The 18,140-nt window shown below is 55.2% G+C and overlaps 1 protein-coding gene across 2 annotated transcripts; it reads left to right on the top strand.

Moving 5' to 3' along the window:
* The first annotated feature begins 962 nt into the window (after nucleotides 1-962).
* Nucleotides 963-16,475, top strand: TRARG1 (trafficking regulator of GLUT4 (SLC2A4) 1). 2 transcript variants are annotated; one of them, XM_008526829.2, is made up of 3 exons: nucleotides 963-2,272; nucleotides 12,099-12,231; nucleotides 13,669-16,475. In XM_008526829.2, exons 1-3 carry the CDS (start codon nucleotides 1,886-1,888, stop codon nucleotides 13,680-13,682), a joined length of 534 nt encoding a protein of 177 aa, XP_008525051.2. In that variant the 5' UTR covers nucleotides 963-1,885; the 3' UTR covers nucleotides 13,683-16,475. The 2 variants fall into 2 exon arrangements, with proteins under 2 accessions (XP_008525051.2, XP_070418941.1); XM_070562840.1 differs by lacking the exons at nucleotides 12,099-12,231; nucleotides 13,669-16,475 and adding an exon at nucleotides 9,002-9,213 and having other exon boundaries at nucleotides 1,744-2,272.
* The last annotated feature ends 1,665 nt before the right edge of the window (nucleotides 16,476-18,140 follow it).

The raw sequence follows: 18,140 nt of genomic DNA, 5'->3' as shown, positions 1-18,140 counted from the left end.
GGAGCCCAGCTCACCCCCCCCCCCACACACACCCTGGCCTGGGGTGGGCAAGAGCCCCCCTGATGACAGAGCTGAGGGCAGGAGGCCTCAATCTCACTGCCCTGGAGGCCTGCATTCTGTGAATAACAGTGGGTTTCCTTTATTGAGCAAAAATTCTTGCTTTAAAATAGTCAAATGATCAAACCAGAAAATTTGCCCCAAAGCCACACTGTTTTACTGTTTTGGAAGCTTATTTCCCTCCAGGTGTCCTTTCAGCTCCCAGGTGCCCCCTGGGCCCCAGCCTGTGGCTCCTGCTGCTCTCCTGCCGTCTCCTTCCTTCCTCCCCTCCGTGGCCAGTGCTTCTTCTCTTTGTCTGGTCTCACTGCCTTGCTGGAAGCAGCGTCTCTGAAGCCAGCTTGATACACAACCCAAAGCCATTTCGTTCCACTAACATGGCTCATTTTACTTCAAGCCAGCCCCCGAACCCAGACCAGGGGTTGAGGTCCAGTTGGGATACAGTTTGAGATGTGTCTCTCCATTTCCAGGCCTTGGTTTTCTCATCTGTGATATCAAAGGATTTGGACTCCATGCCCTCTGAGACTCCTTCCCACCCCCCACCCCGTCGTGCATGACTCTAGGGTTTAAACTCTTTCCAGCACCCTCCTCCAAACCACACACACCCTGGTGGCTCCAAGTCCCCCTTGTAAAACAAGGAGAGAGAGAAAGGGATGCAAGGAATAGCGAAGGAGGCAGAAACCAAGGGAGGAGACATAAGAGGACAAAGACAGAGCAAGAATCAGAGAGGACAGGCAGCCAAACAGAGGCCCTTCAGATCTGGCAGCTGCCTGGAGGAGCTCCCAAACAGGAGGGATCTTGGCCAGCTCTTTAGCATAGCAGAAGAGCTCTAATGGGCATGAGATGGGGCCAACGCTTCCTTCCTTAGCCTACTCTGCCCCGCCCCTTGCTGAGCTGCTCAGAAACCCATTCAGAGGGCCCTCCTGGTCCAGGCAGGATCCTCCAGGGGCCACACTGGTGCTCACGCCTCTCCCTCCCTCCTGGAGCCAGGAGCCAGGAACCAGGGTCTGGCCCCCTGTGGGGGTGGGAGGTCAGGGTTGAGGTGGGATGCCATAGGTCCAGAGCCCAGCGTTTCCCCGACAGATAGGAGGAAGCGCGAGCTGCTCCAGTGGAAGAGAGGTGGAGGGCTGTTTCCCAGGACAGTTGGAGACACAGCCCTTAGTGACTCACTTTGTCTTTTTCCCCATGCAGAGCCCCCAGGCTAGAGCAGCAGGTCCTGGGACCACAATGGAACCAGAAGCAGCCCCGAGTCCCTCAGGGCTGACCTGGGCTGGGCAGAGCTGGGCTGAGCTGGGCTGGGCACAGGGAGAACGCTGCTGGGCGGTTCTCAGGGGAGAGGGGAATTGAAAAGGAAAAGCATCTTTGAGGAGGGCAGGGGGGAGGGAGGCTCTGTGGCGCACGCGCGCGCGCGCGCGCGCGCGCGCGCGCACACACACACACACACACACACACACACACAGAGCCTCCCTGACTTAGCCTAAGCCTCACTCGGGAGAGGAGCATTCTTCTCTCTGCTCTTGGAGCTGCTTTCTGTTGCTTCCCCACCCATCTGTGCTGTCAGCAGCACCGGCAAAGTTGGCCTCAAACTTGAACCAGGCTGAGCTTGATTCCAGCTTCCAAGCTTCCAGCTTCCAGGAGCTCCGTGGGGGCAGCAGGCAGGCCCCAGCCTCCAAACTCAGCTGGCCTGGAGGAGCTGACCCTTGCTCCCCTAGGTGATACTTCTGCCCCTGACCTGTAGGCCCCTAGTCTGGGCTGAGGAATGGTGCGCTGAGGTCCTTCTGGAGCCCCTCGTGCCTACTTGGAGCTTGAGCAGCCCGAGGCTCAGGCCAACATGGCCAACCCTGTGCAGCCTCAGTTTCCCTCCGCACGGGAGCCAGGCACCACCTCACCCCTGGACCTGCAAGAGATGGAAAAGCTGCTCATCAAGGTGGACGACAAGGATGACAAGTCCCTGAAGCTGTCCAAGTCCCTCTCGGGGGCTCTGGACCTGGAGCAGAATGGCCATGGCCTGCCATTCAAGGTGATATCCGAGGGGCACCGGGAGGTGACACTCCCCCGGTCACCCTCTAGGGCCAGCTCAAGGCGGGCATCCTCCATTGCCACCACCTCCTATGCCCAGGACCAAGAAGTCCCCAAAGATTATCTCATCCTTGCCATCGCCTCCTGCTTCTGCCCTGTCTGGCCTCTCAACCTCATCCCCCTCATCTTTTCTATCATGGTAAGTGGTTCACTTGGTTCCAGGGGCAGGGACGGGCCCAGGGGGCAGCAGGAACCCCACGCCCTGCCTGCGGTGTAGAGGAGGGAGAGCCGGGTGCCGGGGTCTGAGGAAGACCCCCTGCCTCAGCTGGCTACCACTCCCCCTTGGAGAGGGGGTCGGGGGCCAGGAGAGCTCCTTCATCTTTGCTCCTGGCCAACACAGCTTGACTTTGCACACATCCCTGCTGGGGAGGGGACCCCAGGGAACTGCCTAGAGCTAAATTCTGATTGCAGAAAGAGAGCCAAGTTGAGAGTCTTGCCTTTTGGGTGGGTAGGGTTGTCCCGAGGAGGCATTTCTGAGTGGGAGTGTGTATCAGCAGAAGTTGCAGCCGGCATGGGGTCCCAGGGCTCCGTGTTCTCAGGAGGGGAGCCAACCCCTCCTTCCCTGGGGCCACCTGGGCATTCTAACAGCCTCTGCCAGCTCTGGTTTCCAAGGGCCAGCAGTGGCTTCCCTCCCATGCACGGAGGGCCCCTGGGCCTGGCTCCCGGGAGGGGCTCATGGGGAGGGGTGTTCGCAGGCTGCTCCTCTGTGGGGGAGTTCCCACTGGGGCCTTCTGGGACTCGTGGTTGCCCTGATTTCAGCATTTGTCTGCAGGGTAGGAGAGGTTTGGATCAGGGGTGGAAAATGTGAGTGTGGGAGGCCATGGTTGGCCTTGCCAAGGAGGGGCATAGGGGCTAGTCTTTGCTCCTCACACTCTTGTACTGTAGGGTTTTGAGCAAATTGTCTTGGATTGTCCTCAAACCAAGCCATTTGGATAGAGCTATTTACAGAAGATCCACAGAAAATTTTGGTAGAGGTCAGCAAGTGACTTTTGAGGTCCAGGAAGGAGAGAGACTGGGCAGGCAATGACTTTCAGGATGAGGTTGGAGCAGGGGAGAGAAAATTGCTGGCCCCAGGACTGAGGACTGGGCAGAGAGGACCGTCTGCCTCCCTCTGGAGTGACTCCACCGCTGAGTCATCTGTCACCGAACCCCCAGGAGCTGTGGTCACTCCCGCTGCCCCCAGGCTGTGCTCCGAGAGACCCCCTATTTCCTCATACATGTCCGTCCACTCCACTGAGCCCAGTCTGCAGCCAGGGAAGGCTTTCCGACTCCCATCAAATCCAGTACCACCTACCGGGGCGTCGGGGGACACTGGCATCATTTCTGAGTCTGAGGGACTTGGCACGGGTGCAAGAGCCAGGGCTGGGCAGGACGCAGGGCGAGGCCTTTGAGGGACTCCTGTGCTGTCTGCTTCACTTGAGGATACCTGGGGCCAGAGCCAGACCCCAAGGGTGCAGCCAGTGGCTCTGGGCAGGGCCAACCTCTTGGTTACGGGGAGAAGCCCCAGGAGGGGAGACAGGCTTTGGGGAGGGAAACCACACAAGAGCCCAGAAGAAAACAGTCACTAGAATCTGTCTCTTGGGGGTGGGGGGGTGGCAGGGGACAGGCTGCGTAGGGGCTGCCTTTGTCCAAAGAAACCTCGGCCCAAGGCTGTGAGACCACTGAACCCACCCCTAGGGCATTTCTACATCCTTTGCAGGTCCTTGAGTCAGGTCTCACGGTCACTGGGCCCTGGGTAGGGAGTACAGCACTAAACCAGACACCTTGGCCCGTTCCCAGGAGCCTCCAGTCCAGTGGGGAGAAACTCGTAAACAGATTCTGAGAACACGTGGCAGGAAGCGCCCATGCTAGTCAAAACCATAACGTATTGTGTGGCCTCAGGCAAGTCACTCAACCCTCCCTTCTCCTCAGTATTCCCATCTGCAAAATGGGTGTCACCATAACCCCTACGTTATAGAGCTGTGTGAGGGCAAAATGAGATGAGCCACACAAAGTGCTGAGGAACGACACCCAGCACATAGTAAGCGCTGTTATACGGCAGGTCCCAGTGATGCAGTGGCAGCTGAGTGTCCCCCTGGTGGGGGAGGGGAAGCCATCACAGGTTTGTTGTTCTTTTTTAGAACTTTAGATATAGTTCACATATACAATTCACCCATCTAAAGTGTACAATGCAATGGTTTTTAGTATATTCACAAAGTGCAACCATAACCACAGTCAACTTTAGAATATTTTCCTCACCTCCAAAAGAAACCCCGTATCTTTTTTCTATCATCCCCCTCTCTCCTTGTCCCTCCCAGACCTAAACAACCACTAATCTTCTTTCTGTCTCTATGGACTTGCTTCTTCTGGACGTTTCATGTACGTGGGATCGTACAACATGTGGTCCTTTGGGACTGGCTTCTTTCCCCGGGCAGCACGATTTCAAGCTTTGCCCCTGCTGCAGCGTGTACGTTGTAGGGTTTGGAGCCAGCGAGGGGCGCAGTCAGATTTCCATCTTGGTGGATCAGTCTGGTGCAGGGTGAGAGGAGGGTCTGAAGGGGCCCCTCTGAGCCTGGCATTTGGGAGAGGGGACCTTTGCAGGAGCACAGGTGAGAGATGAAGAGGTCTGGACCATGGCCATGGCAAGGGACAGAGCAGGTTTCTGGAAACCTTCTAAGAGTTGGTAACACAGACATTCAGTCAGTCGACCATTCACTTGCTATTTTGGATGGAACTAAGTGGTAGAGGCTGACTAGGCTTCCTCGTGAACGAATGTGCCTCTTTTATGAACCAGGCACCCTGCTAGGCATTTGGGGAGTGGATGGATAAGACCCAGTCTGTCTGGCATGGCAGAAGGATGTGGGACTGTGATGTAGGGGAGATGGGCAGGGGCCTGTTCTAGGAATCTAAGTTTTATCCTAGTGGCTCTGAGGAGCCCCTGAAAAATTTCAAGCAGAGGCATGATGTGGTCAGTTCACATTTTAAAATGAACACCCAAATGCATTGTGGGATATGAGCTAGAGCAGTTAGGACTGAGAGCAGGAAGACCCCACAGGAGGCTCTTGAGGTAGTCCAGGCAGGGGTGGTGGGGGCCTGGACCAAGGAGCGGCTTAGAAAGTAGGGCCCTGGTGAGAGAACTGTCAAGGAGGCAGGAGCGGTTCTTGCTCTAGACTCCTGGTTAGCCAACTCAGAAACAGCGGAGCTCTGGGGACTATGGCATTTAAGCGGTGAGAAGAGGAGAGAAAAGAGTTTTGAAAATAAGATTCCAGAAGGTGGGAGGAAAACTGGAAAAGAAAGAGACACCTAGGGAGGAGCGAGTTTGAAGGAGGGAGCAGTCAAATGCGGCAGAGAGATCAGGTTCAATAAGGATGGGACAGTCCACTGGCTTGGCCATTTACAGACCCCTGGTGACCCTGGTGATGGAGAGACTTAGGCCAAAAGGAGAGAGGTGATTGGGGAGGCCAGTTTCCTGAAGAGTGGAGAGATGCAATCTAGAAGAAGGACTCCTTCCCCGGGAGCCTGGAGGAGAGGCCGTGAGGAAAAAGCAGATAGAAATACTCAAAGGAAAGGGCGTAGTACATGCCGTTTGGGCTCCATGCCACCAGGGGCGTGGAGGGCAGGGTCATTGGCTGAGAAATAAGGGCTTGATGGGAGAGGAGAGGTGACTAGGGGCAGACAGGTCAATGGCTTGAAGGCTGTGCTGAGGCTGGAGACCAGGCTCTGAGTTGTTATCAGTCTGCATGGTGATGTGGGTTTTTTCTGGCTATAGGTATAGAGTCACAGATGTGACATTGGGCCCACCCAAGGCTGGGGATGGCAGAGTTGCCATGAGGGCAGGGCCAGGTGGCACAGAAGATGCTGGCGAAGGTGGCTGAGATGATGCACCAAAGGATCAGTCTGGACTGGGAGGGAGTGAGGCCGGGAAGATGGCCATAGCCTTGGAGGAGACGGTCACAGGTCTCAGAGAAGTCAAAGGGCAGGTGCAGGGGATGAGAGAGATATTGGGGGTTTGAGATTTCAAAGGAGGAGCCAGGTGGGGTGATGGTGAGGGTGGAGTATAGTTGTGGAAATGAATTTCTAAAGGGAACTGTTAGGAGCCTGGGAGAAGGAACCTGAGAGAGCCCAGTGTTGAGGGATAATATTCCTACCATTCACTACATGCTTGCTAAATATTAGGAGCAGGTCCAAATTCTTTACATATATCATCTCATTTCATCCAGACTCTGAACCTATGAGGCCTAGGTATTGTTATTCTCATTTTACAGATGAGAAAATTGAAGCACAGAGATGTGAAATGACTGCTGGTAACTGGGAGCCCAGGATCAGACGCCTAGGACCAGAGCTCACGTTCCCACCCATTACACTAACCTGCCTCCTGGGAATCGGGGAGCCCAAGTGGGGAGCGTTATTGGGTGTGCCCACAGCTGTCTCCCCTCTTCTGGGAGCCAGTCTAGTTCACAGGACCCTCCATTCCCCAAGGAAGGAAGGGGTCAGTTATTCATCTAGGGCTGAAACACTCGGTCCCATGCAGGGGTGAAGGGTGGACAGAGAGCATGGAAAGAGAGTAAGTCTCCTGTGCTGGTGTCTCCAGGTCCTGGGGACAGACTTCAGAACTCCTTATCTGAGGTCCCCCCGCCGGTTACCAAGTGAAGGGTCAGGCCCTTGACCCCAGGGTGGAAGGAGACCCACAGCCCTGACAGCCTCTCTAGAGCTTCCCGTCTGCAGAGCACGCCCTGATAGAGACTGGCAGAGTCTGGTTAATTGTTCCTATTTAACAAGCAAGGCAACTGAGGCATGCAGAACGGTGCCTTGCCCATGGTCACACAACTGGTGAGAGGCAGGTCAGCTGGATGCTCAGTTCATTGTTCTCTGCATGGCCCCACACTGCACCTGCCTCGAGGGGCAGGGATGCTGTGTCCCTCTCAGGAAAGCCAAACCTTTCAGGCACTTGTGCCGGGAGGGAAGAATTCCACTTCCTTCTCGTTTTCTCTCTCCCTCCACCCCCTGCCACCAACCGTTCCCTCTGCTCCACTAACTCTGTCAGTGGAAGACTAGTGGACCAGTAGCATCCTTCCCACTGTGGCTTTGACAGGGGCCTCCTGTGAGCAGGGCTGGCCGACCAGGACCTCTACCTGAGGAGCTGTGATCACAGGCGTCCAGGCCCACCATAGCCTTCTGTGAGCCTCTTGGCATGGCCAGGGCAAGGCTGGCTTCATCCATTTTACTTCTGGGTCAGGCTGGGAAGTGGCCATGTTCCTCAATGCCAGCGAGGTCTCCTGTCAATGAGAAGAGCTGGACCCCAGGCGGTAGGCCTTCCGTAGAGGACAGTGATAAAACAAGCTTCAGATAGACCTGGGTGTGCATCCCAGCTCTATCCCTTGTAAGCCACGTGACTGTGTCCAAATCACTCAGCCTCCTTCTTTAGCCTCAGTTTCCTCATCTATAAAATAGGTGTAAGAAAACCATCGACCTCATTGGGCCATTGGGAGGATTAAATGAGCTGATGTGTGAAAGCACCTGGCATAGAGTAAATGCTCAATAAATGGAAGTGGTTGCTGTTATGATTAATGCTAAATGAAACCTGGCAATGTCAGAGGAAAGGGCAAATCTCCCATGGACAGGCAGTTCTGACTTCAATCAATTTTGGTTTAATGGAGTCTCACCCCTCGTTATACTCCCCAGGGGAGGTGTGCAGCCCTGTCTTTGGTTTTGGGGGAAGGCTCTGAGCAGTCCCTTCTCTGCAAGTTGTTCCTGCCCCACCTGGAGTGCCGCAGAGATCTAGAGCAGCTTCAGTGCTCCCTGTCTTAGGATTTTTGGTTACCTAATTATTTAACCGATGTGTTGCAGGCTGACTTTCAATCATTTGTGCATCTATCCATTCACTCAGTAAGAGCGCGGAGCCCCAACTGGGGTTGACGGTCAGCTGGTACACAGACATATGGCTTAAAATACTGACACACTGCTGAATTGGCTGCTAAATGGCTGTTATCTCAAGCCCCTAAGCATCCCCAATCCCTTGTATCCACCACTGCAGCTGCTCTGACTCCTTTCCTGTGACCCCCCACCCGGCCTCCCCAGTCTTCAGCAACTTGGGGGTTAACTTGTAGTCAGGGTATTCCAGAAACAATTGCAGTGTTGCAAAGAGAGGGATGTGAAGGGGCATGGGGAAGCACATCCCTTTGCTTTGACCTTCTGGGAGATGCTTGAGCTCTGTGGAAGGACTGGTCGCTGATCGGCCCTGGCACGTCTTGTCCCTTCTCCTCAGATCTGCTGGGCTTGGCTTGAAACTCGTGGGTGGAGGAAGCTCTTTCCTGAGAAGTTCTGTTGCCACTTTCCTCTGGCTGGTTTCAGCCTCGAGCAGCTCTCTCCAGCATCTTCCCCACCTCTCCCCCTCTTCCTACTCCCTCCCTGCTCTCAGACTTTTATCAATGTCTGTCAATGATCTATTAACCTGAATTCATTTTTTCCCCTCACCATTCCCACAGCCATTGCAATCAGAAGTGATCTATTAATTTACAGTCATTACAACCATTCCTGCAATTATTACTATTATGCTTTCAACTTGAGCCATTTTGTATAAGGGGAAGATGATGCCACTAAGTGGGGATGGGAGAGCAGCTGGTAATTTGCTCATAAAAAGAAGTGAAGGGTCTTTCATCCCTAGAGTCAAAGGATGGTTCTTTCATTTGGTAACTGATGAGGGGACTTCAGAAATGAGTGCCAGCTAGCAGCGAGGAACTTCTATGTCTAAAATTAGGGCTCTACTCTTAGAGACAGGGTACAGATTGTACTCCCTCCATTGTACAGATCAGAAGTTTACACTGCACAGTGTGTATAAAATGTCTGACACAAGAAAGCAGCCACAATCTGGTCTGCTCTGTTCCATCAGGCCATTTCCACTGCATCTCCTTCAACAGTGTCTCTTGGACGCGAAGGAACATGTGTGACCGGGATGCAGGACTGAGGGCTCTGTGGATGAAGAAGAGAGATTGGGCTTCGTGTGACTGGAAAAATTACCTCTCACTCTCACCTCCCCCACCCTGCTTCTCATGCCCAGGCAACCACTCGTGCGCCTCTCTCCATGGTCCTGAATCACTACTGCGTGCACAAGTATTTCTTTGGAAAGTGGGGGACAGGACTCATCTCAAACCCTGAGCCCTTCTGCCTGCATGCCATGCTTACATCTAATGAGTCCCTTGACTCACGGTAGACCCAGAATTTCTAAAGTCACGCTTCCTAGAAATCCCTGAAACCTTTCAGTATGTTGCCCCCTCTTCCTTCAATGTTGCTTTGGTGTTGAATTCCTGAGTTCAGTGACCTGGGCTGGCCATGCAGAAAGCTGTAAGTGGCATGGGTTAGTGGGTGGGGCCAAAGCCCAGAAACCAGTTACCTGTCCTATGGGACCTATTGCCCTTATTTCTTTCATGAATCTTCTATTTTCATGAACCTCCTTTAACTTTGAGCATTCCACTGGCTAAGATCAGTGATTAGAAAACAGTCTCTCTTCTCATTCTTTTTCTCTCTTCTTTTAGTCTTTACTTCCTCAAACATTTACTGAATACCTATGGGGGCCTGTTCCTAGGTTACATAAGAGGGATACCAAGACTGAGGCTGCATGGTCCCTGACTTCAAGGAGCTTATAGTCCAGAGAAGGAGACTGACACAGCCACAAGAAATAATAACACAAGGTGGTAAGGGAGAAAAAGAGAGTAATGCAAGATCCTTGGAGCCCCAAGGAGGAGATGATTAATTGCTTGTGGGAACAAAGGAAAGTTTTACTAGAGGTGACTCTTGGAGGATGAGGAGGAGCTGTTGAAGTGGCAATATGGTAATGAGGAAAGGCATTCCAGCAGAGATATGGTACATGCAAAGACACTGAGACATAAAGATGTATCCCTTTTATGAGGAGTCACGTGACCAGGCTTGCATTTGAAAGACCTCACCTTGGCTGTTAAGAAGAGGTTGGATGGGGGCAAGGCTGGAGCAGAGAGACCAGTGAGGATGAGGCTGATGCAATCTCCAGAAGAAACAAGTTGAGGGAGGTGGCTAGGGCAGTGTAGTTAGGGCTGGAGAGGTAGGGATGGACCTGAGGGACATCAGAAAGGTCAGAAATTCATACCTGATTGTATTTGATGGTAGGGAGAGACAGAGAGGAAGTCCAGGAGGAGAGATGCTAGGATTCCCTCCCGGAAATTGGAGCTGTAGGAAACAGCCCTGTGATGAGGCTTTGCTATTCATGGTGCACCCTGCCAGAGAGAGGAGCCTTGCACACTGCTGCATCCTGGGGACCTAGCACAGTGCCTGGCGTACATATCTGTGGAGTGACATGGTCGGGTGGGCAGTAGAATGGAGAGGAGGAGAGCTTAGAGGCAGGGGGATCCTCAGGAGGCTGTTGTCCCAGCTTAAGAGACAAATGGTGCCTGGAACTATTAGGGCAAGTGCCAGGGACCTAGAGAAGAGAGTTGCAATGGAATTGACAAGGAGAGGATACTGATGAGTTGGGTAGGATGGGAGAGGAGTTGTCACGGAGCAGGAGGACTCCAGGCTGTTGCCAATAATTGGCGCTCTGGCACGTGGAAGGAGGAGCACAAGGCCAGGAGCAGATCTGGGAAGTAGGAAGCTATGGTTTGGGGCAAAGCGAGTTTGATGCCATGCTGTGGCAGAGAGGTGGCACTGGTGGCAGAGAGATGGCGCTGGCCTGGAAGGAGCTTGGAACAGGGAACCACGGGGTAGGGGTGGGGGATCAGTTAGAATTCTGAGAGGTAAAGAGGACAGGAGCCTGGCGAGGGGGACACCCCCATAAAGAGAACAGAGAAGAGAAGGGTCCCTTCTTTGGACTTTAGCTTCTTTAAAGGTGGGCAACACTGCCAACCTCATAGGATGATTCTGACGTTAAATGAGATAATTTGAATACAGTCCTTAGAAAGCTGCCCGACACAAACTAAGGGCTCAGCGAATCATCGTCGTCGTCATCATCATCATCATCAAAGTCCTTCATTACTTTTCCATGCTGAATCAGGAGCCTCAAAGGAAGTAAAATAACCAAATAAGTGGCCTGAGGCCTTAAAGCCCTTCAGTGGACTCCTGCCTGTGCCCGTTCTAGAAGTCCAAGAAGCATCAGGGAGTTCTACAGCGGGAGGAATCTGGAGGTCACGGGCCAGCCCTGGCCAGCAGGTGACACCTGAACCATCACAGGGGTGCCGGGCTTCAGATCCTTGGGACTTATCTCCTGCAGAGCCACCCCAGGCTCCTCTCTGTCCCCTCCCTCACCCAACCTGATTTCACCAAATTAAATAGGGCCAAGAAAAACCGAGCTCACTGAGAAGGAGCGAGTATCAAATAGGGCCCCTGCGAAGCCACATGTAGCTCCCCGCCCGCCCAGGCCCAGGCTTCCCCCTTCAAACCCCAAACACCTCGCCTTTCTGGTGTGATTCGACAGTGGGCTCGGTTGAATGAGGATGTGGTCCCTGATGGGAAACAGGGGGAGGGAGGAACACTGTGATTTTTTTTCTTTTGTGGCAAGAGGGGGCTCAGAGAGGAAAGGAGGCAGGAACATCAGGCCATAGAAAAAGCCACAGGAGCTGCCTGAGGATCTCAGTGAGGCCGCAGCAGCGAGCCTCTGGGGCTGGCTTATCTGCTCCAGGCAGCTCAGCATGGCCTGGACCTGGTCCGTCCTCTCAGGCCCTCGGTCTCCACTGTACTACCCTGCCCCGTCACTGTCCTGAGACAATGCCCTGCATTGCTTGGTTCTGCATCCAGCTGTCCCCAGCCAGGGAGGGGCAGGCTTGGTTAGGGGTCCCCACAAGAGGTCTGGGCCACTGGAGTCCAAGCCACTTCTCCAAGAGGATCCCACTTCCTCTCCCCGAGGGCGGATGCTGGAGTGTGGGCTGCAGTGGGGAGTGGGTGTGTTCCGGAGGCCCAGGCAAGGGACCCCCGTGGGGCTGCTGAGACACCTTCCTGAGGTCTCTGCCATCCTCTCTCTGCAGTCTCGAAGTAGCGTGCAACAGGGGGACCTGGACGGGGCCCGGAGGCTGGGCCGCCTGGCCCGGCTGCTCAGCATCACCTTCATCATCATGGGCATCATCATCATCATCGTGGCTGTGACTGTCAACTTCGCAGGTGAGGTCCAGCTGCACAGAATGGAGGGAGCCAGCTTGCTTGGTGTGAGGACTGTGGAACGGGGTAGCCCACCCCTGTGGGACAGGGGGCGGGGGAGGTAAAGTGAGTGGGGGCCACAGGCCGGCCTCTCGCTCTACAAAAGCAAGCCAGTCCCCGGCAGTCACCAGCTGCGTGGGACTGACTATCACACCTGGAGAGTAGGTCAGTAGGAACGGATGGGGGAAGAGCATGGGCCTAGGAGTCAGAGGCGAGGAGCTTGGCCGGCTCTGTGGCCCTGGGACCTGGGCCAGTGTCCGTCTGGCTGAGCCTCAGGGGTTTTCATGGCTACGGTGTAAGAGGAAACCTCCAGCACACAGGCTTTTGTGAGCCATCACCCAAGACAATGGATGTGACACTGTATAAACTGCACGCTGGCCACACAAGCTTCCCTGCCAAGACAGCCAGGACATGCCGGACGTGGTGTGTGTGGTGGCATGTGGTGGAAGTCAGGAAGTAAGACTTCTGTGAGCATCCAGAGGTGGCCTGGGGAAGTTATCCAAGCAGGGGAGCCATTTTCAAAGGTGCCTCTCAGCCACTCACAAGGCCCGTGCAGCTTCATGAGTTTCTGGGCTTGTTAGGTCAGGGTTGTCTGTCCCCCTGCCTCCACACACTCGCCTTGAGAGAGCCCCCCAGCATCTCTGCTCCTGCAGTGATCAATCTAGGCTTTTCCCCTAGAGACCTGCTCCTCCAAATGTGCCCCACGGACCAGCATCAGGGACAGCTGACACCAGGAACCAGAAACGCAGAATCTCAGGCCCCACCCAGACCCAGAGAAACAGAATCTGCATTTTCATAAGATTCCTGGCCCAATCATTAAAGTTTGGGAGACACTGACCTAAAACATGGGATGTTCAACTTGAGACAGAAAGCTGGGGACTCCGGGGTCACGGGCCACCTCGGCCACCTAGGAGAAGGAAGACTTCAGGTTTCTAACCAGCCTTCCTGGGTTCAAAATCCACGTCCTCCACTTTCTATCTGAACTGAAGCACGTTCCATAACCTGAGTCTGATAGACGTGCAGGCACGTGAGAGGCGGGAACCCACCAGCCCGGGGCATCCGCCTCACTCAGAACCTCCTGATGGTCCTGCTCTTCATCCTTTGAGCTGTGATTTTTTCGATGGCAAGTGACAACCGAATTCAAATTGGCAGAGGGAATTGTTTAGCTTTCACTAAAAAATGCAAGCATAGATGGTTCTGTGTTCAGGGGTCACATGCCCCGCTCTGAATCAATCAGCCAGGCTGTGGTCCTCACACTGGCAGGAGTTGAGTCCCACCAAGAGCCCAAACCAAATGATCCCCGTCACCTTTCCCCACAAGGAAACAGAAACCCAGGTCCACGAGGACTTGAAGACTCGTGTTCTGAGCTCGCTTCTGCCATAACTGTTCTTTCCTTTACAGTTCAGCAGAAGTAGAAGGAACCAGGGCGCTGTGCTCACGGAGGCAGGCCCAGGCCAGCTGGAATGCTCCAAACCCACACACCCCACGCCCCACGGGAGGACAGGGCCGTGACCGCCAAGCACCCACCTATCCCCAAGCTCCAAAAGCACAAACTCGGAGGAAAACCCCCAAGTCACCCTACTGTCAGCCCACATCAGATAGGAAAAGTGAGAGGAAGAAAGGAAGGAAGGAAATTAAATTAACTGTGAAACCGATGAATAATGTGGCGTAATCTCATGGGCTCGTCCCCACAGTTTGACCCCAGTGTTCTGGCTTGTTCCTCATTCCCGTGATTTCCTGGGATCTACCAAGCAGCATCTACTGCCAGAATGAGAAGAAACTAGCCCCACAAAGGAGACGAAGCATGGTGGGGAGAGAAGCAGCACCCTCCCTGTGTGTCCGATGCCCGGGAGCAAAGACATGGGACATTATCTTTTGTATTTTTCTTGCGGGGATAAAAAAGACCGTTTGCACGCCCTGTGCCACATACCTGCCGCGTTCCCAGCCAGTGTCCAGAGCTCAGACGCTGAGCTGCCCCTCAGCACACACCCTGGACCCCCTCAGGCACATGGGATGTGCAGCTACCCCGGAAAGAGGTGACAGTGACATTCATCGCAGGGCAGAGGCACAGAGAGGGATGTTGGTGAAGACAAGAACAGGGTCAGCACGACCCTTGGATGCTTCCCAAACTTTTCAGCCTCGGAAATATCTCTGCTGAGAACTCTGGTCCTGGAGCGTCTCCCAGGATGACCTAGGCCTCCTCTTGCTCCTTACCTGTGTGTAGCCTGGGCCACCAACCAACTGCCCTGGCCTCACCCCGCCCCCTGCTCTGCCAGTGAGGAGGAGCCTGGGCGTGAGCTCTTGCTCTGCCATGGCCTCCCCCATGGTCTGGGGTACAAACTTGGGGCCCTATGCAGAATGGCTCAGGTCCCCATGCAGAGCGGCTGAGGGTCTCCATGCAGAGGCTCAGGCAGGGCCTGGGCTCCAGCTCCCAGCCCAGCTGCATTTGAAGCTTCGTGCCTCACCCTGTGCCTCTGGCCCTCCACACACAGCTGAGGCTTTCCGTGGAGGAGGCTTTGGGACAACCCCGGCGGGGACTTCCCACGGGCTCCCAGGCTCTTAGCAGTGTTTGTACTGCCCGCAGGGGAGTGGGCTGGAGAGTTTTTCTGGAAGTTTATTGTTTATTGGGTCCAGAGAGTTCCAAGACAGAGGGAAGAGCTTGGCCGAAGGGTCCTGTCTACAGGAGAGTGGGGAGCCCGGGGTTTGGGGATACACTCACATGCCCGGCGGCAGGGGCTGGACATATGGCCTCTGTCTCAGGACCTAATGGGATGCCTGAAAGGAGCTGAGCAAGAACCCTCGGGCTTCTGCCTGGTTTTCGGCCCCAAGATTCTCCCCGGACTTCTCCCTGGTGCAGGCTGTGCCCACGGGGCCCTCTCCTGCTCCGGCCTCCCCTGCTGGCTTCAGCTCCCAGACCCTCGGGGAGGGATGCTCCAGGTTTCCCGCCCTGGCAGGCCCCGCCCAGCAGCCGGGTTTACTGTGCATCGTGGGAGGGCAGGTTCTCAGCCACAGCCAGAGTGGCCTCAGGTTGGCAAGGAATGTTTCCCCTCACCCGTTCCGGACCCTTGTGCCTCCTCTCAGGTCCCCCGCCCATCTCCCCCCACTTCTCAGAGGCTCCTGGGAGGGAGCCTGTTAGCACAGAGGCTCTGTCTGCCAGGAGGGGCTCTGAGTCCCGAGTGCAGCTCTAAGCCTTCTAGGAGGGGCTGCGTGACAGGGGAGGTCTGCAGGGCCCAGGGCCACTGGGTAGATCCCTCTTGGGCTGGTGGTCCTGTGTCAGTCCCCTACCTGGGGAATAAACTCCAACCGCTCCCAACCCTAAAGGAGGGGCTGGCTGGGTTTGCTTTATGGGGCCTTTGAGGCCTAAATCGACATGCCTCTCTTTGTCGGGGGAGGGAGGGAGTGAGCCCAAAATATTTGTGTCACTTCTGAGGTCAGGTCAGGCCAGGGGAGATGTGAGGTCTATGGAGCTGGTGGTTGTTCCCGGGCTCTGGAAGGAGGGATCATGAATTGGCAGTTTCCCGGCAGGCCCCAGGGTTTCCCAGCTTCAGCACCCCCGGGAGAAGAGAGAAACGAGCAGACGGGTTAAGCCTGGTCTCCTGGGAAATGACGGCAGAGGTAGGACTGTGGCCTCTGAGTGCACAGGGCCTCTCACACACCCAGACCTGCCCCGCTCCCCCCAGGATCACACCCACACACACTTGTTCATACCCAAAACCCAGAAGAGTTGAGAAAGACAGAAGCCACCAGCAGAGCCGAAGAAACAGGCACAGCTGGGACATCCTTCCATTCAGGCAAGAACGACTTGAGAGTTTAGTACCAAGGATGGAGCTCAGAGGCCTCGAGGTGTGTGGAAGGAGTAGAGGCCCCAAGAGCCCGGCCCCTCTGGTAGAGAGGAGCACAAGCCCAAGGACCAGAAACCCTTCAAAGATAAGCCTGGGAGGGAGGGCCCCGCCGCCCTGCCCACAGCAGCCTGGCTGCCCCAGGCCTCCTTGAAGCTGGAAGGAACAGTGGCCCTGCTGTCCCAACTCCATCTCAGTCCAGCCACTGGCTGCATGAGCACCACGGCCCGGCTTGGGGCGCTGACCCAGCCTCTCCAGCGTCCCACAGGGAGCAGCAAGCGCTGCCCCTCACCACCCTGGCACCACCCTCACCAGTTCACTGCTCTGTAGTTCTTGGCATGGAAAGAAATAAAGCTGACCGTATGTGCACACTGTGGGCCTGTGTTTATGCTGCTGGGGTCAAGGGGTTCCAACAACTGGGGGGTGTCCACTCAGCCTGTCAGTCCCAGGGTCAGGCTGGGAGCTGGGCACTGGGAAGCCTGGAAACACTGGGGCCCCATGGCCACCTCAAGGCTTTCCCCTGGGCAAGTCATTTGTTCTCTCTGTGCCTCAGTTTCTCCAGTGAGTAATGCCAGTCCCACCTCCCCTCAGTTGTTCTTTGGCATATGAACAAAGAATTTAAGAGCGGAGAGAAGAGGGCAGGAAACTGGCACTTGCTGACAGCCTGGAGCATGCTGGGCGTTTTACACACATTGGCAAATGCACACGGCACTCCTGGGGGTTACTAGTGTTGTCCCTGGGTTCAGATTGGTAAACTGAGGCCCAGAGAGGTTCAGGGACTTGCCCCAGGTCACACCATGCCTGGCACACAGAAGGTACTGAATGAATGTTGGTGAACTGACCCCCTCCCTAGGTCTGACCCCAGACTTGGCTTCTTGCTGCCAAGCTCTGCTGCCCAGAGAGGAAAGCCCTATGGGGCTGAAGCCCTGTGGAAGGCAGGGGAGAGTTTGTTGTGTTGGGGAGGGGGAGGTGAGGGGCGGGCTCCATTTCCCAGGCTGCAGGATGAAGCAGGTCGCTTGCTGTGGAAGGTGGCGGGGCCTCAGCAGGGCAGGCCAAGGGGGAGGTGCTGCGGGCAGAGCCACATCCTCCCCCACCTCTTTCATAAAGGCACTAATCCCAACCGTGAGACCTGTGCCCTCATGACCTAACCACCTCCCAAACGCCTCACCTCCTGATACCGTCTCCTTGAGGGTTAAGATTTCAACATACAAATCTGGGGGACACAACATTCAGACCACAGCAGCATGTAAGGGCTTCAGTGGGCGCTCACCAGGGGAGCTGGAAGGGAGCAGCAAGCTTTGCCTGGGAGGGGGAGGGGAGGCGTCCCTGAGGGACCTGAGGCAGGGCCCCCTCCCTCTCTCCTTCCACAACCTTGTACTAAGCACCTACTATGTAAAGGCTCTGAACTGGACCCTGAGGCCACAAAGATGAAAAAGGACAGGCTTCCTGGACCATGGGAACTTCAACCTGGAGGAAAAGCTCTGGAAGGAAGGGGGGAGTTGGTTGTTGGGGGCGGGGTGAGCAATGCGCCCTGGGAAGATGGGGTAGCAGGGAGGGCACCTGGTGGTCCAGAGGGCTGCCCCACGAGGTCGGGGAGCCCAAAGCAGGAGGGCGGCCTCCACCGGAAGCCTCTCGTGATCTTTCCAAAGGCATTTAAAGCACCACTCGGGGGACCAAATTAAGATGAAATGCTGTCAGTGTAACGCTATCAATTTAATAACACTCAGACGAATGGACACCTTGTCCACGTGGGCACTGTGAGTGCCAACCACTTTACCGCTCGGCTTGGTGGCCTGAAAATTTCTTTGGCGTCATTTCTCGGACGCAACTCAATGTTAGAAACTTTAAAACGGGGGAGGGGAGGACACGTGTCAGAATCAGCAAGTGAAAAGTCGGAGTTTCCACAGTGCAAGAGGCCTCAAATGACAGACGTCTGTGCCCTGGGACAAGGGGCCTGGCCTCTCTGAACCTCGACTCCTCATCTATAAACAGGGTGACAATCTGATCTGCACACCCACAGGCCTGTTGGAAGCC

This window comes from Equus przewalskii, chromosome 10 (genome assembly GCF_037783145.1).
Source record: "Equus przewalskii isolate Varuska chromosome 10, EquPr2, whole genome shotgun sequence".
NCBI classification, from domain to species: domain Eukaryota; kingdom Metazoa; phylum Chordata; class Mammalia; order Perissodactyla; family Equidae; genus Equus; species Equus przewalskii.
The sequence above is the reverse complement of the archived record's forward strand: the minus strand, read 5'-3'. Positions and strand labels throughout refer to the sequence as shown.